Below are 23,425 nucleotides of genomic sequence, written 5' to 3' on the forward strand. Positions count from 1 at the left end.
AACAAACATTTTCGGAGGAATGTCAGACCACAAGCATACCATACCAATACCATAAATGATAATCCCCAATCCTATATATATATATACAAATAGGAATAGGATCACGTGAAAACCACTTCTTATGCTGAAAACTGCAACATAAAATCAGCAGAGTTTCTTAAAATGAGCAAAAAAGATAAAATGAACAAAAAGTGCTTAAAATGAGCAAGAGCAAAAATTTGTCAAATGAGCGAAAACATAAAATAAGCAAAAAAACATAAAATGGAAAGAAGATTGTAAAATGAGCAAAAATTTCGTAAAATGAGCAAAACTTTCTTAAAATGAGCAAAAAGACCGATTTTCAGTTCAAGGTTAGTTTTCAGTAGAGCCTTCCCCTATATATATATATAGAAGGCTCTTGTGAGAACACCTCCTTTATGTGAGAACACTAACTTATGCGGGAACACATCCTATGTTCTATAAATTAAGTGATATATTCTGAATTATGTCTTCTTCTCAAAGACTCCATTATAGTTTCAAACTCAAATTCAACCTAGTTCTTCACAAATATTACTAAATTCTTTATTAAATTTTCTGAAATTCAATCTTTTTACCTCGCATTCATTAACTACGAATTTATTTCATCTCTCTCCCCTAAAAGGCTAATTCTCTCTCCTCAAGAATACCCATTTTTTTCCTCAAGTAGACTTAATTGAAACTCCAAGTTCAACTTCAATCAAATTTTTCACAAGTGCAACGAAAATGATATGAGATAGGATGTATATATGTTCTACAAAATGGTGTACATGTTCTAAAATTTTATTGGAATTAATTTAGGATGGACTTGTAATCATGTATAACATAATTGAAATCATTTATAGCATGTTAAAAACAATTTAGAACATACTTGAAAAAACTTAGAACACACTTAAAATAATTTTAGAACATACTTGAAATAATTTAGGACATAAGCTTGAAAATTTAAAAACATGTATATATCAATATGTGTATATGTGTTGATTAGGTTCTTACATAAAAAGACGTGTTCATTCTAAAAATCATAGCATATGTTCAATAACTTATTGTTATAAAAAAATGTTGCATATGTTCTAAGAAGTGTTTTTTTTTTAATCCATATGAGCCACGAAGGAGTACAAACAAGGGGAGGGGGGATTCAAACCCGTGACCTATCAGCACCTCAATCTTAACCACTAGGCCAAGACATCCTTGGTTCTAAGAAGTGTTGAATATATTCTAAAAACAAAAAATTAAGTATGTTCTAAAAAGTATTGCATATGTTCTAAAAAGTGTTGTGTATGTTCTAAACATAAATTTGTTCTCACATAAAATATATGTTCTCACATAAGCACTCATTCTCACTGCATCCCGTAACAAAATAGATGTTACACTTTGACTTTTACGTTTGTCGATACAGTACTTTGACCATTGATAACATTAACTGTGTATAAGTAAAAATTATAAGAAGTTAATATCATGAATGTATAAATTGAAAGAATCCAACAATATATCATATAGTAATGGTTGATTTTATCTAAACTAAGAAATGCATGGTCAAATATAATAGGAGAATAGTGCAATTTTCAAATTGTAACATCTATTTTGTTACGGAGGAAGTACATAAGTACCTATAATGATGAACAAGAAAAAAAAGATACAAATTCACAAAATCACATCCCTTTGCCAAACATAAGTACCTATAAGTACCTAATACCTAATATGAAATTCCAGCAGAGAGCCTAGGCTAATACTCCCATCTTCAAATATCTCCTTCATGTCCTTCGCCAAACACATAGCCGCCGCCCTCCTCAATTATGTCATACTAGCTCCCATGGAACCTCTAGCTGTCTTCAGTATACAAGTGCAAAACCTACTCGATTTGCTGTTCCAGATTTATGATGCGCTCAGTGGCCGAGCTAGAAATTTTATTATTCCAGGGAGGGGAGCAAACGAAAGTTAACAAGATGTTAACATAAGAGACATATATACTTTATGAGTCCTACACTATCTCTAAAGTTTGACATATATGCCAAACTTGACCACTAATTTTCCCCATCAATCAGAGCAATTTCAAGCAATAAATTATCTCATTGTGTTCTTTACCAAACACAAGTGTTTCTACACTGAGAAAGCCATATTTTCATACAAAAATAGGTTAAAAGCACTAATTCAAAACCATGTCAAATAGACAAAAAATGTTGCGCTTCATTTAGCTTTAGTAGGTTTAGGTCAAATATTGAATTTCTATTATTTTACAAAAAAAGATAGGAAAAATGATCCGAGTCCATTATTCAAGTACTAGAAAGATCCAACGGCAAAGCTCCAACTTTGCTCAAGAGCTTGCAAGGCCTAAGAGTACAGCCTCTGCATGCACAAATCTAACATTGATCATTAAGTAGCCCAGCATATTAGCCCCTCATCAACCCTCAAAAAGGGAATAATGTCCCTCCCATTCCATGTTTTGGCAACCACCATCAAATTACGAAAGCATGACAAGCAAAGGTTACCAAAATCCCAGTCCTTTGACTTGCCTTATGGACATCACATCCCACGAAGGGAGTGTCAAAGACTTGACGCTTCCCTTCTGGCATGCATATGCTCAGCGTTACCTGGTTTGCAGGTCGGACCCACAAACTACTAAAGGTGTTGGACGTGACAACTCCCAAATTGCAGGGGAAAGTGTGACTAGTTTGCTCACGGAAGGAAACCTGTTGGGGTTTAGCTTTTCCAAGGAGTGAAGAAGGAGAAGGAAAAAAAAGCATAATTATTTTTCCATCTCAAAAATTGGTCCTTGCGCTTCCTCTCTTTCTTGCTGAGACACTCCACTAGTCTACTATAAATTATTTTGTTTTCTTTTGTCTGTAACTCAACAGATCTACCCACTTTTGTTAGGGAATTCGTGCCCCTTTTATCAGTATTGGCAGGAGTATCTAACTATCATAGACAAATGACGAATATTACAGGCTACAACCCAACCTTGGCACTCTGTTCTTTATCTTTTTTGATGTATTCTAGATTTGTAAAATTCCTACTAATTTCCGAAAGTAACCGATAAGTAATTTACAACTTTACGCTTTCCCAGTTCCCTATACCGAGTACTAAACAGTTTCAAAAATTACAAAACCTTGTTACATCCCTGCTCCCATTTTTTAAGACGTGATTTGAGCTCTCTCGCACCTATCATACCCAAATTCCACTAACAGTAGCATTCTGCATATCAGTTCCCAACCCCAAATGGAATCAAATACATTCGTCATTTTGACGTAACATTCATATGCCCTCTCTACTACAAACACCTTGCTTGCCTGCATGTATGCCCTTAAGGATGAGGAGACCTTCTAAGAAGTCAACTTGGGCCGTCGATGAGTGTTGTGACACAACTTGTGACGTCATCAAGGAGAAACTAGCTTAAGCGCAAACAAGCCACAAAGTGAAACATCCTTGCAACAAATGCTTGCCAATGAATAAGTGATGGTCTAACTAACACTTGTCTTCTTGTTCCTATTGCTATCTAGCTTCTTAACTAGTCATGCTTAAGCGTGAGACTAACAAGATTGAACAGAATATTCCACAAACATGTATTACAATCCCTCCAATCAAGCAGAGATTCAATGACATATAATCGCATAACTGTTGGAAGTTTCAACCAGTTGAGTTGAAAGATAACCTGTGGTCGTGGTAAAGGAATGTCTCTCTTTGCAAATGTTTCCGAATACGTGCGATTGAGGCCATCAACAATTTCCCTAGAGGAATCAGAGGTAGGACTTGAAAACCCATCATCGGTCTGAAGATTTGGTGACTGTGGTGCAGACTTGAATGGATCACCACCGCTTGACAAGGAGTAGTCTGAAACCCGTGAGCTCGATCCTTCATTTGCAAATCTGTCCTCATACAGATGCTCACTTAGACGACCAGGACTATACAAGAAGCTTGCAGCCTTCCTCTCAAATAGATTGTGATCTGAGCCAGGCTTTCTAGTAAGAGAACCCACTTGCTTTCTGTTTAATCGGTCTTCAGTACTAGCCTTCTTTGCACGCGATGCGTGCGTGAATTATTTTGGCGATTATTAGTAAATTTCATCTACATATAATTTTGAGGGATGTAATTTACAATCATCATTAGTTCTAATTAAATTCATGTGTTGTAAATACAAAATATAAAAATTACTCGATGAAGAAGTTGTTTCTTGGTATTTTTTATTACTTGTTAATGGATGTTGGTATTATTATTGCATTTTAAAGTTTAGGTAAAATTAAAAATTTATGTACTTGGTTTTGTAATTGATTTGAGAACTGCTTTAGTTATGTTAATTTGTTCTTCGATCATAAACTTTTTCTTCCATTACATATATTTTTATGAAAGTTTATTTTAGCTATTTTGAACTTTATCTGATATATATATTTTAAATCAGAAAGGGCTATGATTGAGGAAAATCTCCAAATCTTAATAGCTAATATTTTTTTTACTGAATAACGGGTTAAAAAGACTTTTTAAAAGGGGACACTATAGGTTTATATATATATATATATATATATATATATATATATATATACGCTTCAAACGCCCCATGTACATACCAATCTCCCTAGATTTTGTAATATCTCCCTACAATCACATGGAGTGTAATTGCTAACTTTCATCCATGATTAGAGGATTTTAAGGAAACAAATCACAATTATATGATTCGAATTTTACTAAATTTCGATAAGTTTCTCACATTTTTCCATATTTTGATTTTTTGTTTTAGATTCACTTTTTGTACCTGTCAATATTATTTCAGTATGGAAGGAAATATCAATAATTACTAATTAATTGTATGTAATCCATACAAATATATTAGATAAGTTTCTCTCATTTTTCCATATTTTGATTTTTTGTTTTAAATTATTAAAGGGTATTTTAGTCACTTCAAAAGAGGACACCACACCTCCTCCCTTGGCTTATATAATAGATATAGTTGTACACTTATTCTTATAATTACATTTACAGCAATTTTTTAACCCAAAATAATGAATGAAGAGTAAATTGAAAATTTCCACAAAATCACAAACACGCAATGTCACGCACGCATCGCGTGCAAAAACTACTAGTAGTTATTAATGTAATGAGACCTCTTTTTTCTATAAAGACAACCATATGCTGGAAAAACATCTTGGTATTAGTGTCACCTCCTGTCACACATTTCACTTTGCTTTTCGTATCCTCCACCTATTTCACCCACGTTGGTTCTGCATCTACCATCCCAACCAAACACTCCAAGCCATTTCTCCTTGAGCTCACTCTTTTCCAAAAAGAGTTGTTAAGACTCCCTAATTGCTATAGTGATCATACCATTCCAAACATCATTTCCACATTTCGAACTTTCATTTCACATGTTTCCATCCTTATTCCTAATATAGAAACACCCTAAACCACATATTCATGCCAAAATTCTTTGATTCTAGTACTATAATGATTCTTCCATAATTTCTTGATGTGAAATGAAAAGAATCCCCAGGAGTAAGACTAGATTCAAGTGACACTAAAATGATCAGATACAAGTCATACAACTAAACAAGTGCTAATAAAGACTAGGTTGTTTTCCTTTATGCTGAATACTACAATGACACGACCCTGACTACTTGATATCTAGCATAGGAACATTAAGTTGGCCATCCGAACACAAGTCCTTATGCTTAATTAAAGAACAACACTACAGTTAATGAGTTAAACTTCAACCATCCACGAAGATAGCACAACGCTTAAACAGTCAGTAATCTTGTCATAGAAAGATTGGTGGCTACAAGGATGGTATAGAGCAAAATTAGCCACTACTAGAAAATCTCAAAGAACCAGAGACATCATATACGCCCTCCGTTGCACAAAAATTTACTCACTTTCCTCTTTGGTATGTTTCACAAAAATGTACACCTTTTTTTCTATTGTGGGACATGAGGCCCACCAGAACTTTTCACTTTATTACTCACATCCTCTTACTTTATAATTGTTTCTCTCTCCTTAACCCCACCTTTTCTATTTCTCCCACCAACCTTTTCCATATTTTCTTGGTTCATCTGAAAAGAGAAGTGATACTATTTTCAGAAACAAAGGGAGTATTTTTTGTTTATTGTCTACTGACAAGTACAGATGCGTTTTGAATCAAGGACTCAGGGAGCATATGAAGATACATGCTCTATAGTTTGATTACTTGGTTTTAAACAATTCATGTTGAGGAATTTGAGCTTATGATTACATCAAAGTCTTCATGAGGCAATGTAATTAACCTTGAACATGTCAGATTCTAGTTGTTTCCATCGGATGACTATATTTTTCTGACAGAAATCAAAACATGACTTTAATATCAGAATACCTGACACCAGCATCCAGCATTTCCTCAAAAACTGCTAGTGCTTCCTCCTCGCGTCTGGCTTTCCCGTAAGCATGGATGAGTAAAGCATAGCTTACAACATCTGGTCTGAGACCTGCTCTTTGCATCTGATGATCACAAAAGATATTAGAAGCCAAAAGAACATTAGTCCAAGGTAGATAGGAAAACCTTAATAAAACAACATGAGCAAAATTCTGTCGAAAAACTTCTGAGCAACATAACAGGTAAACTTGTTCTCATTTTAATCAAGCACGTCTTGACTTTCAATTCTATCTAGGCCAAACAAGTAAATGAGCAAATCCCCGTTTTCCTCAGATGTGTATTTTGAAATTCCACAATGATTGGGTATATCAAAGTGCTCCAGAGTGTATTCAAGTCCATATTTTGCTTCAAATTTCGGTTAGTGGGTGTGAATCATATATCTAGTTGATTTGTGTTTTAGCTACTTCTTTCAGTTTCCTTGTATCTTTTTTGGGCATTGTACTTTTTCGATATCCATTTCATCTCTCTCATTTCTCCTCAAAGAGACCATTGCTTTTCTCCTTACAAATAATTTTGCTTCACTTTTAAGGGAATCTCTCATCGAGAAATTCAATCAAGAGACTTGATAATGCACGTCCCCCACTATATCTCTCTCTCGATCACAGCCTCTCTTTATATTCAATGTAATGCTGCAGGGGCCCCACTAACGGTCGATCTCTCACAATCAATATTGTCTAGAAAAAATTGATGGGAATAATCCATCTTTGAGCGGTCTTCTCAAAACGGTCCACCTTTTGATTAACTCAATATAATCCGATATTTGAGCTTCTTCTTGAAATGGTCCAGACTTTTAGGGATGTTCACAAATCCAATCCGGTAAAACGGGTATTCGATCCCTTTTTTGGAGTTTGGATATTTGTAATAAGACGTATGGGGTTTTACCTACAATATAGGGTAATAGACATATTTTAGTGGATAAGGCTCAAAGATGGGATTATTGTGCTAATATAAAGGTGGGACTGTTTTAAGAAGAACGCCCAAAGAGAGGATTATTTTCATCAATATTTCCTTTTTTTCTAGCCGTACATTTAAATTATCTAGCATAAAACCTACACTCCCCTACTAAAAACATTATAATGCATGAGCAAGCCTACAGGAAGTTTACTTCAAGATGAAGAGAGTACCAACTTACAAAAATAAGCTTGAATACTATAAAATGTTATAGAAGTTAAGATGAAAATAGGAAGATGAACCTACTAAGATTTTTAAGAGAAATACATACTCCCCCTGTTCCTTATTGATGTTCCTACTTGGAATCTTAGCACAATTTAGAACTACATAAAATCTTCTAAAATTTTCCCAATACATAAGAAAAAACATAGTCAGTTTCATGTGGGGTTTTATTTGATTCGTCTTAATGAGTACTTCAATAATATCAAAATTTTATAATCTATTACTAATAAGTAATTACATATAGTCATATATTAATAGTCAAAGATGTACATTGGCAAATGTGCAAGTCAAACTAGGAACTTCAATAAGAAATGGAGGGAGTATCAAAATACTGAAGTAAATAACTTAGCAATATTGAACTACAAGAATATGAAAGTACATGAATGAATGTAACAAACGCCTAACAAAATTTGCAATTACTGTCATAACTCTTAATAGTATAGGCCCATCATACGACGGAGAATACATCTATTCAAAGATATGTTTCTACAATACACTATCCAGATGAAACAGCATGGATAATAAATGAAGAAGAACAAAATGTCGTGCACTGTCCTTTAGTTTTTCTGATGACAAAAAACTCTGGAACTTTCTTTTTCCAGATTATTATTAAGAAGTAATTTCTTGATCCTGTATGTGATATCTATTTCATTCAATCCTCTTCCTGTTCTGTTATATCACATACATAGAAATTCAGAATCACAATAAGGAACAGACAATTTAAAATCCTAAATTTTTTGGTGAACAGCATGATGACTAATTCTTCAACCTTACCTGATCGTAAATACGTGAAACATCCTTATAGTTGGTTTCAAATGACATTAGACTATTGAAAGTAACTGTGGATCGGTGAATTCCCCGTTCAGCCATTAGAGAGAAGAGTTTGTAAGCTTTCTCATAGCTTCCAGCCTTCCTATGCATGTAAATCATCATATGGAACATCTTCTGATCTGGCTTCAAAGGCGATTTCTCATCCTTGGTCAAATTCTCAAATATTTGTTCAGCTTCTGTAAACTTGTTTCCCTGCACAAGATGCACTGATGAGATTTCATAATACAAACAGGTCCAGGGCATTACATGACCCTAACCATCTAACATGCGGTTTTTGTAAAACAAAAGAAATAAAGAAAAAGATAATCCACAATCTCTTCAGATCTAAAAGAGAGGTTAATAATATCTATCTCCAAAGAAAAAAAAAAGGTGAAAATTATCTATCAATTACCAGATACATAACAAAGGAAAGATAGAACACCAAGCAGAATGCAGACAATATCCCAAATATTAGGCAATGAGATTCAAGTGCTTCAATAGACAGGATTCGTTCACCTCTTACTTGAAAGGATCTTACAAATTACGTGACTTTATTTGCTAAATTAATTGGAAATGATAACTAGATATAAAACTTCAAAGCCTGGTTTTACAAAATAGAATTTGAAGCTTTACAGATTGCTCTTAATGCAGAATTAAATCAGATATAGTGTGAAAAAGGCCACAAGCCTATCGCAGCCACTGTGAAAAAAATCATCTCAAAAAGCAATCTCACATTCCTCCATGACTAGATAAACATATGGTTTATATCAGTTCATTTGGTAATTAGACACCATAGACCCTGATCTCCGACAGTAAAGACAGAAATTCAGTGTAGGTGTGCTTCAAAAAAATCCACTTTATGACTCTTCTACTCATGTAAGTATACAATAGTAAAGGAAAGGGGTTTTTCTCGATGTTCACTTGAAACATTGGCAAAAGCATTCGTTTTTTATCGCAACGAGAGAGTGCAGGTGTCAATACTAAAACTGCCAATCATATAGCTAGCTTCACTAAGCTATAAGAAAATAGTTGCTCGAAGTATAATCTACATACAAAAAAATGCAATGAATCCTTTACTATGAAATATATGTGGGTTGTTAGATACTTAAAAAGGTGAAGAAATATTTTTTGGAAAATCTAGAACTTCACAAAGCAACAAAAGAGGAAGTAGAGCCATTGTCCATACTGCAACCCCATGCTGTTTCCTTTCCTATTTAGTCGACAATTGGCATGTTCATTTCTTAAATTTATGTACAGGAGGGAAACAAATATAAGTAGATAAATAAACTAGACCACCGTAATAATGTGCGAGCACAAGCTGCATGGCACCCAAATATCATCTTCATGGCACATTGGCACTGCATGAGGATTATCATTGATGTGCCTTATGGTGCCTGAGGTGCAAGATGCTCATGTTTCTAGTACAATTATCTTTTCTTTTAAAATGAAGTGATAATACTCTTGTTCTTTGATTACATGATAGCAGAATGATTATGCATTTCATTAGAAAACATCAGCTATCTTATAGATCAGCTTTCCTTTCTACCATCTACAGACTACAATTGTATTAAGACTAGTTACACGGTAGTTGAGCCTTTAATAATCGAAATGCACATGTTAGAATTAAGGTTGTGTAAATGATAATAGTTACATATGTTATTCCTCTACAAATCATGGATTTGCCCATTTCTTTGAATTAAAGTTATTTAAGCATCCAATAGATTGCACGAGTGTTCTAATCCATTGCAAAAGGCAATCATTTGCATCTTCAGCACAATGATAACAGATAACCTAACATGTGAGCAGCCACCCATACTGCAGAATAGTGACGGTTAAGATGCCGGCAAGCTACTCCTTGCAGTTGCAAAGAACCAGTATTCATTAGGCCATTGCACCTTAACCAGACATTCTATTCTGAGCAATGAAGTCTATGACTATGCATTCTTATGCGTAACTTTATATGACATAGATACCAAACCTCTTAATGTATGAAGAAGAGATTGCAAGTAAGATTAAAGTACAAAAGCCTCCATAAATACAATCATGTGGTTCTCAAAGAGATTCACAAATGCTTCTATACAACAAACTTTTTTGAATTTTAGAAAACAACATTTACACATAATATTATGGTTTTTACCCACCCGCCCCAAAAAAAAATATAAAGTTTCACTTCCAACTACGTAAAAAAACAAATGCAATGCAGCAATGATATTTAGATCCCAATTCCTGATATATTATGCCCCATAGAAACTGCCTATCTGAGACTGTCTCTTGGCCCAAAGGTCCTGACACAAGGTTAGAATTCTAGCTCTTTCAGAGTGGTATCTCACTGATGGCTCGGGAACCCCCAGAAGGGGACCTTCTTTGCCTTCCACTTAAGCTGCGCCTTATGCTCAAAGGAAGAGAACCTTCACTATCTTTAACATAAACTCTTATAGAAGCTATTAGTACTATAATCATGACGAACATAAAGAGTAGAGTCTACCCAACTTCTTTGGATGGCATCAAATAGGTCATGTTCAATCTAAGACTAAATTTGATTAGATAGAAGAACTAATGTTGAACAACAAAGAAGCCAATAGTGGTAGTAGCAAGTTGAAGATTTATGACAGAGAAAGCGCAGCAAAAAGCTATGCTTCAGAAATATCAGAAGCCTAAATGACTACTGAGTGGATCGCAATGAAAGAAAGAATTATGGCTGTCGCGTGAACATTCTTTCAATTTGAGAACCACTTGGCATAATTGTTTATGCTGGTACATTAATCAATAAGCTTATCTCGCAACTATATATTTCTCAGTTTATTTGTGACAAGAACACTTTACAGGTAGTCAATAATAGGCATTAGGCAAGGATATATATTAGAAATATGCATTACCTCAACAAATATCTTAAGAATTATTTGATATGTCAAAGCAGAGGGTTCAGGACCTGAAGTCTGCATTCTACGAAATACAGACTCAGCTTTATTGTATTAGCCTCCTCTCCCATATGCCTCCATAAGAGCAGTATAGGACACTACATTTGGAGCGAATCCCTTCTTGTTCATGTAGCTGAATATGTTCTCAGCTTTTACGAAGTCCCCTTGCTTCCCGTAAGCTGTGATAAGCATCACAAAATCCATTTCATTGAAGTCGCACCACTCCTGAGTCCTTAGCCATTCAAGAATCTTGAAGACAAAATGGATGCTACATGTAAGAAAGAAATTCAAGCACATTCACTTTTAAAGAATGTAGAGAACGTAACAAACAAAGAGCTTATGGTCCCCACTTTAAAACAGGGCTCAAGATTAAATTTTTGGCACCCCTCGACCCCCAAACAAGCAGCTATTGTATCAAGCTCCTTAATCTACCTTAAAAAAGAAAACAGAAAGAAAAAGCAACCTTAAACAATACACATAAAGAAGTCTCACCTATAGTATCTTTTAAAAGTAAATTAGCACTCAAGTAAGCAAATCTTTATTAAGATCAGGCTTGAAAACAAGTGTCAAGTGCCAAAACCCTGTAAGTAACCATAGTCCCATAAAAGATAGAGTAAGTTGATCAAGTCTTACACAAAAACGAACACCGTACATCCCATCAACTATTTATCAAGAGAGAAGTCTGGAAATGTAGAATGTTTAACACCTTGTTTGTCAAATTACTCCAAAGCAAACATTATTATCTCTCTTCGCAAAGATTGGATTATTGAAATCATTTTTGAGTTTCTAGCAGCATTTCAGCACCCTACCACCAATTCAGTGTCCTATCTCTTGGATCATGATTTAATTCGTAATTACATAGCTTATCAGCTTCCATGACCAGATAGATTCACCAACCAGAATACAGTCATCCAAAAGCACTAACTGCCGTGATGATGCAATAAAATTAATGTATAGAAGAAGTCCAGATACATGTGAGAATTTAGTATATTCAACTGAACTTTTAGCCAAAAACTGAATGAAGAAAAGCAGGGTTCAGTACAAGAGGATAAAGTACCTCGCTAACAAGATTCCATTTCTTCAATTGCTTCAATCTAACCAACGTCCCTAATACAAGTTCTTTAGGAAGAGATACATTGGACGCCTTTCGACTTATCAAAACAGGAACTGCAGAACCAGTCTCCTCAATTTCCTGCATAAGTTTCCACCAGCTTTTTTGATCTGCTTCATGGGCTCCATCTTTGAAAAGTTCTATTTTCTTCCTCTTTTGCATAAACTTTCTTGGTGCCAACATACCAAGACAAACAACCTCCAGTCTTCTGTGGTTTTTAAAGTTGATGTAACACATGTTTGCAAGTGCCATCTGTTTTCTGAAGCAGAAAATTCAGAAGCATAAGGATGTCATGCATTACAAAGCCCCCATGGACCCCAACGCATAGACACAAAAAATAAGTAGCAGCTATTTGCTAAGCCAATTGTCCCAATTCACAATTCTTTTCTTCTTTTATTCACAGGGTAAATAAAAGTTATTACATAATTTTCTTTGTGGATTAGGAAATCACAAAAAATGACCATCATAGCCCAAACAACATCAAAGGAAAAGCCTCAAAAGAAAAAGAGCACCATAGCATACTGCAAATTATGGCAATAAATGCCCAATAACCAAGGGTAAGCTAATGCAAAGATAATCCTCCACCAAATTTTTTCTGAACAAAGTTAATTTTTCCATACTTATCAAATTATTACCCACGAAAGTTATATACTTCATACGAAATTGACCCCTATCTAAACATAAAATTTACCATATTTTTGAGTATGAAATATATAAAAAGAAGGAAAACTCCATATAAAATGATTCTTATCTATAAACAAATGTTGAGCAAAAACACTGAAAAATCTAGAAAATAAACTCACTGAGAGATGGCGGTCGCCGGGAAAGCTTGAAAGGAGGTAACATCAGAAAGAGAAGGAGGGCACGCATGAGAAACAAAATATGGTGCGTGAGTTTGGACTAGGTGGCGTGTGGATAACCCTGTCAATGTCATGTATGATGTAGCTTATTAAACCAAATTAAAAGTGTTAAATTATAAGAGGTAACGCTCGGAATTAAGCAAGCTGAAGACTAGAAGAAAAAACAAACAGGCTTTGTATCAAGTACTGTTCTAGGAAGAACAAAGCATTTCACTCGAGTTTTTGTCAGAAGAGGGACTGAGGGAGGGAGGAGTTTTGAGCTGGAGAAGTCGTCAGACTTAGAGATATCTTTTATTTTTCTTGCTTTGGTTTTTGTTGGGCACTTGGTTTTTTTTTATAAAAAAAAAAAAAAAAAATACCTTTATTTTACAAGTTATAGAAATTACTACCTGTATTAATATATTTTTTTTTCAATTTAAGTACATTTATTATTTTCAAATTCAGATTATTGCTACCTTTTAACGAAATACGTTAAGTTTTTCATTCAATTGGGACCACTTTATGTCCCCCCTAGAGGTGGGCATGGGCCGGACCGGCACGATTTGGGCCCGGCCCGGCACGAGCCTGCTCGAGGCCCGGACCGTTGTCCTCTACGTGGGCCGCGGGCTTGTCACGGTCAAGAAATTTTATTTCTGGCCCGCAAGCCAAACCCTTTCCTTTGTTTTTTTACCCTAAAACTGTCAAAAATACAACATAAAACATGGGCCGGCCCGCGGGAAGCACGAGCCCGGCCCGCGGGCCCATAGGCCTGGGCCGGCCGTGGACAAATTTTCAAAATTTCAAACCCGACTCGGCCCGCCACTCATGGGCCCGGGCCCGCCATTTACTCAAGTCCGTGAACAGGCCCGGGCCGGCCCATGCCCACCTCTACCCCCCCCACACACAATTTTTCATCATTGTGCACATTTTTTTTGGCTTTTTATAACCTGCATAGCAACCACATTGTCTACCAAGGATGTCTTGGCCTAGTGGTTAAGATTGAGGTGCTGTGAGCGAAGGTCACATGTTCAAATCCCCCCTCCCCTTCTTTGTACTTTGTACCATTTCTCATAATTGCCTTAGGGATTATCAATTAAAGTTGTGTGCTGCAGTTGCAATCAATTGATTAGGGGATTTTGCTTGCTTCATCAATACTATTGGCACAAAGTGAAGGCAAGTTCTCTAATCACGCAAATTAGGATTTGTAATTTGGATAATTGGAATTTTTTGGATAAATTAGGGTTCACTAATAAAGTATTTTGCAATTATAATGTGTAGGTTGAAATGTCTTGCTCCTCTCACTCTATTGATGAAAAGCCAAAGGCAAAATGTAATTGTGTGGCGCTCCAACAGCCATTAAGAAAGCTTGGACCACTGATAATCCTGGTAGTAGATTCCTTACATGTAATTTTTATGAGCCTGAAACTCAATGCGTGGGTGCGAGTATTTTGACTGGTATGATAAGGACAAACTACAATGACAAAAGGAGGTGATAAACTAACTTGTCTTGGACAAAAAGTTACTCACCCTTTGTAATACTAATAAAGCGCAAAGCTAATGTTTCGTTAATATTAAACATCTAACTTTAAAGTTCGAGGACGAACTTTGTTTTTAAGGAGGAGTAGATGTAATACCCCGAATTTTCAGAAGTTATTTTACTATTTATTAATATTATTTCCACTCAAAATTTATTTTATGATAATGCGATTTTATTTGATAACTATGTTTATTAAAATAATGGTTTCATTTAGTTTTGATTTATTTAACAAAGTTTAAAATAAATCATTTACTTGTTTTATTATTCAATTTACTATTTCTAAATTAATTAAACTTTTTACATTTGTTATGAGTATCTTTATACTAATTGTCCATTCATGATGTCCATCCATTTTAGCAATTCAAAGCCCAAATACCAAGACCAAACCCATATGTCTTTTAGCCAAAAAAAAAAAAAAAAGGAAAATGAAAACAAAACAAAACAAAACAAAAATACAAAGATGAAAACTTAGCTTCATCTCCCTCCTTCTCCTTCGTCTAGTTCACAGCTCAAGGACCAAGAAAAATGCAACACCTTCCTCCTCCTCCCTTCTTCTTCGTCTAATTCACTCACGCAAACCAAGAATTTCACACAGAAATCTCACCTTTGTCTGCAATAATTGAATTGGGGGCAAAAAAACATTTCAAAAGCTAAACTCACACGTCCACCATTATTTTCTGACCAAATCTTCCCTATAAATATTGAACTCTCTCACCCAAATGACTCAAGCAAACAATTCAAAAAGGTTTACTTCAATCCTTTATCTTCTTCCTAAATTTTTGATTTTTTTTTTTATTTTGAAAATAAAAAAATGAAATTTGTTAAGTTTAGGTTAATTTCTCGTCAGTCTTTTCATTCATCTCATCAATGTATATATATACAACCTCAGTCTAGAGATATTAGGAATAACAACCTATTCCTAATATCTTATCTTTTACAACGTTATCTTTTATAATCCTAACACCCTCCCTCAAGTTGGAGCGTGCAAATCTCGAACGCCCAACTTGGACAACAGAAATTCAAACTGAGCCCTACCAAGCGCTTTTGTAAAAATGTCGGCCAACTGAAACTTGGTAGGAATATAGGACGGACTCACAAGACCGTCAGTCACCGCATCACGAACAAGATGACAATCTGCCTCGATGTGTTTAGTACGTTCGTGGAACACCGGATTCTTGGCAATATATAAGGCAGATTGGCTATCACAATATAATCGCATCCCTGTAGGATGTTGAACTCCAAGATCACCTAATAACTGTTTCAACCACTTTAATTCACACACAATAGCAGCCATCGAACGATATTCAGCCTCTGCAGACGACCTAGAAACTGTAGGCTGCTTCTTAGTCTTCTAGGAAATTGGGGAATATCCTAACAATACAAACCACCCACTCAGGGATCGCCTAGTAAGAGGGCAACTAGCCCAATCCGAATCGCACCACCCTTCAAGACGGAGATCACTATCAGAACGAAATAAAATGCCCTGTCCTGGATTCTTCTTCAAATAGCGAACCACTCTTAACGCCGCCTCCCAATGAGTCACTTTAGGTACCTGCATAAACTGTGACAAAATGTGTACAGAATATGCCAGGTCAGGTCTGGTAACAGCAAGGTAAATCAATCTGTCCATCAATCTGCGATACTTCTCTGGATCCTCAAACACAGGACCATCCGCCACAGCCAGCTGGTGGTGCTGTTCCATAGGAAACTCTGCAGGTTTAGCCCCAAGTAATCCAGCCTCTGCAATTATATCCAATGCATACTTCCTTTGACTCATAAAAATGCCCTGAGGCCCCCTTGCAATCTCAAGGCCAAGGAAATATTTCAACGCACACAAATCCTTCATTTTGAAACATTTCCCAAGATAAGCTTTGAAGTTCAGTAAAGCTTTCTGATCATTTCCTGCAATAATCATGTCATCCACATAGATGAGAACATCCAGCTGAACAGTATCCCTGGAGAACGTAAACAAGGAATAGTCAGAATAAGACTGCGTAAACCCATAGGCTTTCAACGCAGTAGCCAATTTTGCAAACCAACATCTAGGTGCCTGCTTCAGGCCATACAATGATTTTTTCATCCTGCACACGAGATTAGTATCAGTTTTCTAAAATCCAGGAGGAATCTTCATATACACTTCCTCCTCCAAATCACCATGTAGGAAGGCATTGTGGACATCCATCTGATGAATTTCCCATTTCTTGACTGCTGCTACTGCCAGGAAAGTGCGCACTGTCGTCATTTTTGCTACTGGGGCAAACGTTTCGTTATAATCAATCCCTTCCACCTGATGATGGCCAAATATAACCAATCGTGCCTTTAATCTCTGAAGGTTTCCTTTCTCATCGTATTTTTCTGTATACACCCACTTACTCCCCAAGGCCTTCTTGCCAGGAGGAAGTGGCTGCAATTCCCATGTTCCCTGATTTTCTAGAGCTTTTATCTCCGCTCCCATGGCATCACGCCATCCTTCATTTTCATGGCCTCCTTAAATGATTTAGGAGGACACCCTGTGGTTATCGCAGCCAGGAACCTGCGATGGTTAGCAGAAAACTTTTCACAGCAAACATAATGTGTAATAGGATAAGGAGTACCTGAGGACGTTGTCGCAGCGGGTGCCTGAGTTGATGAACTTTTCTTTTTCACTACAGTATGAGTAACAAAATCCTGCAACTTTTTACTAGGGACTTTGGTTCGTTTTCCTCTACCCAACTCCTCAATCGCCTCACTACACGCTCCCTGCACGGGAGAGTGCGTGCCAGTCCCCACGTGAGGGGCCCCGCCGGCACCCCACCATCCGTCCCATTAGGCGCGTCGGCCTCCCCCACCGTGTCTCCATTATTGCCAACCCCCGGCACTGGTGTGGGTACCAGGGGTGGCGGCATTTCCTCCTCAAAAACAACCTCATCAGTAACAACAACAGGTGACACAGGCACAGGCTCACTAAAGGGGAACTTATGTTCAATGAATTTCACATCACGGGAAACAAAATACTTCTGGGTCTCTAAATCATATAATTTCCATCCCTTCTGAGTATACGAGTAACCAATAAAAACACACCGTCGGCTCCTACTAGCAAATTTATCCCCCCCATGAGAAATATTATATGCATAGCACAAACACCCAAAGATCTTGATATCTGTCATCGAAGGAGGCTTACCAAACAAACACTCATAAGGGGTCTTATAATCCAGAACAACAGAAGGGGTTCGATTGATCAAATGACAAGCTGCCTGCACACAATCCCCCCAAAATTTCAAAGGAAGATTAGCCTGGAACCGCAATGCCCGGGCAACATTCAAAATATGACCATGTTTTCTCTCCACTCTACCATTTTGTTGTGGGGTTTTGACACAAGAAGTTTCAAAAATAATGCCTTGTTGCAGAAAGTAAGGTTTGAGACAATTAAATTCAGTGCCATTATCACTGCGCACATATTTTATTTTCTGGTCAAATTGCCGGTCAATCAAAGCCACAAAATGCAAAAACATAGTTCAACCTCCAATTTATTATATAATAAATATGTCCACACAGACCGGGAAAAATCATCAACAAGTGTCAAAAAATATGAAGCACCACATGTAGACTTAGTACGATAGGGTCCCCACAAATCACAATGAATTAGTTCAAACATCCTACTAGCCCTACTAGTACTCCTAGGAAAACAAGTTCTAGGTTGATGAGCACGAAAACACACATCGCACCCATCTTTATTGCAATACTACTACTAAGGACTCACACAGGGTAGATGCCTCAAAACTTTCTCTGAAGGATGACCCAATCGCTTATGCCAGATATCAATCGATGCCAGCCCATCTACAGCATTTATCTTCACAGTAGGAACACCCCGGAAAAAGAAAAGTCCATCTTCCCGCTCACCTGCTCCAATCAGCGTCCTCGTCCTGCGGTCCTGTAAAACACATAATGATTTAGTGAACTGAACAATGCAGTTGTCAGATTCAACTAACTGTGGAATGGAAATCAAATTACAATCAAGATTAGGAACAAATAAAACATTATGAAGTTTAAGATTTCCCGGTAACACCACTTCTCCTTCATGAGTAGCCTGTGCAGAACTACCATCTGGCAACCCTACTGGACATCCCGTAATTTTTCTGGACGTACACAACTGCGAAAATTGCCCTGTTACATGATGTGTAGCACCCGTATCAATAATCCATAAACACTCACCCGTCAGACGATCCTTCGGTTTAGGTAAGTTCAGTAAATCAAGTAAATTCTGCCATTGATCTGAGGAAATCCCTGCAAGGCCGGCACCTGCAGGATCGCGGGGCATAGAAGCTCCGCCACTGGGTTTGTCGGTGGCGCCACCTCCGGCAGCCACGGTTTTGTTGGCGCGTGCTGGTGGCGCGCCTCGGCCTCCACGACCGCGACCAGCCCGGCCGCCTCTGTTCACCACCCCGCCACGCCTGCCACGAGGACGGTCCCCCACCACTCGGGATAACCTATTAACTCAAAACAACCCGCTAGATCATGTCCCTCCAGATGACAATTCGAACACGTAACAGAATCACTGGGAGTCCGGGATTTCGACCGGCTATCTACCTTGAAAGCCAGGGCATCACTCGGCGAGGGTTGGGAGGAAGACTGAGTGCCCCGCAAACGCTCGAGCCACGATCTGATACGCGCGAGCCACAGTGGGAAGGGGGGCTTGCGCTAGAAGATTCGAACGCAAGGGGCCATAACAATCATCAAGCCCTATCAGAAAACGATGCAGACGATCATCGGAACGCTGCTGCTCAATAAATCTCACAACTTCACATTGGGCGCCACCCCGAGAACAAGTAGGCGCCACCTCCTGGGAAGATAATTCGTCCCACAGACGAGTTAAACGTCCAAAATAATCCGCCAAAGACTCCATCGATTGCTGCTTACAATCACTAATCTGAGATTTTAATTGACAGATTCGGGTGCCATTAGAAACACAGTAACGTTCTTTCAGATGAGCCCATAATTCATGAGCCGTTTCATAAAACGAAACACTATTTCGAATATTCGGAGAAATAGTGTTTAATAACCACGATACAAGCATAGAGTGTACTGTGCTCCAGTCAGCCAATTTTTCCGGTGTGGTAGGTTTGGCAATCGTGCCTTCGAGAAAACCCAGTTTGCGTTTCGCATTCAAAGACATGCGTATCGCGCGTGCCCATTCATCAAAGTTATCATCTTTCAATTGTATAGGGGTAATTGAAGTGCCAGGATTATCATTAGAGCCTAAAAAATAGGCAGGATCAGGTTTAGGGATAGAGGGTTCGGTGTTTTCCGTCATGATAACTCGTCGAACACCACGTGAGTAGGTGCGTAAAGGGGAATCAATGGTGAAGGCTGGATGTCGAGGGTTCTGGAAAAAAAAATCCGGTGGAATTCAAGGATGAAAGCTTCGGTTTTTCAGATTTTGAGGTGCGAAATTTTTTTTTTTTTTCTTTTTTTTTTCCGTTCGTTCGGTTTGTCAGGTTTAGGGATGAGAGATTTTTCAAACTCTGGCTCTTGATACCATGTTAAGTTTAGGTTAATTTCTCGTCAGTCTTTTCATTCATCTCATCAATGTATATATATACAACCTCAGTCTAGAGATATTAGGAATAACAACCTATTCCTAATATCTTATCTTTTACAACGTTATCTTTTATAATCCTCTAACAAAATTCAACCCCATAAACAAACCTCCTCTATTTCTATTTCACGCCGGAAACCACCTTCGACCACCTAAATTTCGTCGCCTGACCGCCACCTTGCTTCGCCCAAAACCGCCGACCACCGCCAACCTTTCCTTCCCTTCGCACCTTTGCTCTCGCGCCCAGTCACCACACACAACAACAACCTCCCTCACTTGCACCACTGTCGGACCACCTAAATCCCGACCTTGACTAATTCTCGCCTGAGCTTTGCCGTGCGTCGGCCAAAACCGAAATACCAGCACCTTTCCTCCTTCGCCGGATCGCCTCTCCTGTTTCGTTCCCCTGCAGTTCCTCCCTCCTCGTTTGTTTTTTTTAAGCCAGAGGAACTGATTCTTTGAATCAGTAAAGGAAACCCCTCCTTCCCTTTTTAATTGATTTTACTTAAGTTTTATTATTTTACTTTTATTTTTAAAACTAAAACCCATAAATTTCCTAAACTAGCTTACATTAATTAAGTTAGTATGTTTTAGTTTCACTTAATCCTTTATATGTTAAAAGGGATGGGAATACTGTTGCCCATAACCTTGCTAGAGTAGTGCCTTTTGGTGTTGAGCAATGCTGGGAGCGTCATTGTCCTAGTATTGTTACACCTTATGTACTTATGGACACTTTGTCCCTTTGATTAATGCACTTCTCTTTCCCCTCAAAAAAAAAAAAAAAAATCCTTTATAACTTGGAAATGTTTATTGACCTTCTAAAATAAAACAAGGCGTATAATAAAGTTAGTTTTTAATGTTTAAAATAGTTGTTAAAGATAATGAAAGTTAAGTTGAAATAATTTTGTGAGTACTTAAAATGATTTCATAAATGATTTACTTTGATTTATAACTCTCCTAAAATCATTAAGAATCTCTTTATGCTATGTTTGGATAGCAAGATTTCATTTCAAATCCTGGATTTGGATGAAATCTATTGTTTGGATGGTATGGAATTTGAAATTATGGAATTTGTCCAAATTCTTATCAAAAGTCTATATTAGTAGAATTTCAAATTCAAGCTATTACCTTGTCATTTGAAATTCTCTCCTCATACATATACCAACTCCATGAGTAAACCCACACTTTCTAATATTTATTTCTCTCTCCTTTAGTAAACCCACACTTTTCCTCCCTCCTCCATTAAACCTCTATTTCTCTCTCCTCTATCAAACCCCCTTTACAAAACAGTGATTAGGAATTGAAATACAAACTTTAAATTCCAAATTTCAATTCCATTATTTGAAATGAAATACAAGTTTCCAAACACTACCTTAAGTTATTTGAATTATTTCGTATATTATATATACGTATATAAAAAGGGGTTATTTAGGTAACTAACTTAGATCTCGTTAACATCTATTGTAGACTCCGATTTCGTAGATGAGGAATACTAGGAGTGCTAATACGTTCGTGAACTTAACTTTGGGCACACGTCACGAGGTAATCTCCGATGTCCATCTAAACATAGATTCCGTTAGTATAAAACGAATTGATTACGTGATTATGTGCTTGTAAAAATTTATAAGTATGGACTCTGATTATGGAGTATCGACTTAATGCAGATTATGAATACGAATGACAAAATGGATAACGACTATGGATTTTGATTATGGATCATGACCTTAGACGATGTACGATATGACAAAGATGTTTATTATAACATTATTAAAATCAATTAATATTATTTAATAATGTTATTATTATTAGTATATTATTATGATTATTATTATTATTATTATTATTATTATGAATATTATTGTTATTATTATTACTTTATATCATTATGATTATCATGAATATTATTATTGTTATTAATATCGAGACTTTATGAAAGTTGGAATTGGTAAGAACTTGTGAGAAAGAAATGATTATGAATCTGAAGTGATAAATGAATTTGAAGTGATGGTTGTGTTTACGAAATGAATTATTGAAACCGCTATGAATGCATTGAGGTTATGATGGATTGAATATGTTCACACTGGATTGAACAAGATGACGTAGATATGTACGTGATTTATGTGATGACGTGAATTAAAAGATGTTAATCACGTAAAGTGAAATGTCGGAGGGAAATGATGAACAGGTTGCCCTGTATGAGTGGTTCAGCGGCCCCCTACAGGTTCTCTTGGTTACTATGTTGATTATTCTGTTATAGCTGTCTTCCTTCTATCTTGTTGTGATCCAAGTAGAAGGAATGTGCACACTAGGGACTCTGTTATTATGGCCATTATGATATCCGTAGGTGGTTACAGGGGTTTGCCCCGGCTTCTTGGCATTCTCTTTCCCCTCCTTGAATAACTGGATTAATTGAATTAATGATATGATTATTCAGTATATATATGTGGATATGTGCTATGACTTCCAAAACTATTAACTTACTACTTTACAAAGTATTTTTCAACTTAAGTATTTTACGGGATGGAGTTGGAATTACTCAGTTTTTCTGATTTTTGGGAGCTTGTCTCTCTTGTCTCTTTTCAATGTATTTGTGCAGGTGGGTGATTGATCGGGGGAACAAAAGGAGATCATTTAGAGTTGTCATCCACTTAGCATATGATTAGCTTCCGCTGGAACTCTGAAACACTTAATTAATTAGTAATGTTTAATGAATGATTCACTTGGTTGTAAGGATTAATGAATTCGAGTTTACTTTGTTTTTAACTTAGCCTGGCATTTATTTCCAAGGAGATAAGTGCGACGGTAGCACCACCCGTCGGATCGAACCCTCGTGGATTTTATTTCCCCCCCCCCCCAATCCCGAGTTTTACTAAATGAAGAAGGGTTCGGGTCGACGGGGGTGTTACAAAATGGTATCAATGCGGAGTTTTGACTAAATAGGGAAAGGTTAAAATTGTGAAAATATAGAAATTAAGGTTAATGAATCAAATAGGGTTAAATTTAAAATTTGTTTAGGAAGTCAAGTTAATAAAATATTTAGGAGAAATAAAATTAGG

The 23,425-nt window shown here is 36.8% G+C and overlaps 1 protein-coding gene and 1 pseudogene across 1 annotated transcript in view; both read right to left on the bottom strand.

Moving 5' to 3' along the window:
• The window catches only part of LOC104893747 (probable ADP-ribosylation factor GTPase-activating protein AGD14), a gene marked incomplete at its 5' end in the record, with an annotated part of 36,887 nt that extends 32,839 nt beyond the window's left edge, over window positions 1-4,048 (bottom strand). The window contains one exon of the mRNA XM_057395098.1: window positions 3,665-4,048. Coding sequence (XP_057251081.1) covers window positions 3,665-4,048 — 384 coding nt within the window. The remainder of the gene's footprint in view (window positions 1-3,664) is intronic.
• Window positions 4,048-13,588, bottom strand: LOC130591601 (pentatricopeptide repeat-containing protein At3g59040-like; annotated as a pseudogene).
• Window positions 13,589-23,425: the final 9,837 nt, after the last annotated feature.

Source organism: Beta vulgaris, chromosome 5, assembly GCF_026745355.1.
Source record: "Beta vulgaris subsp. vulgaris cultivar EL10 chromosome 5, EL10.2, whole genome shotgun sequence".
In the NCBI taxonomy this organism is placed as follows: domain Eukaryota; kingdom Viridiplantae; phylum Streptophyta; class Magnoliopsida; order Caryophyllales; family Amaranthaceae; genus Beta; species Beta vulgaris.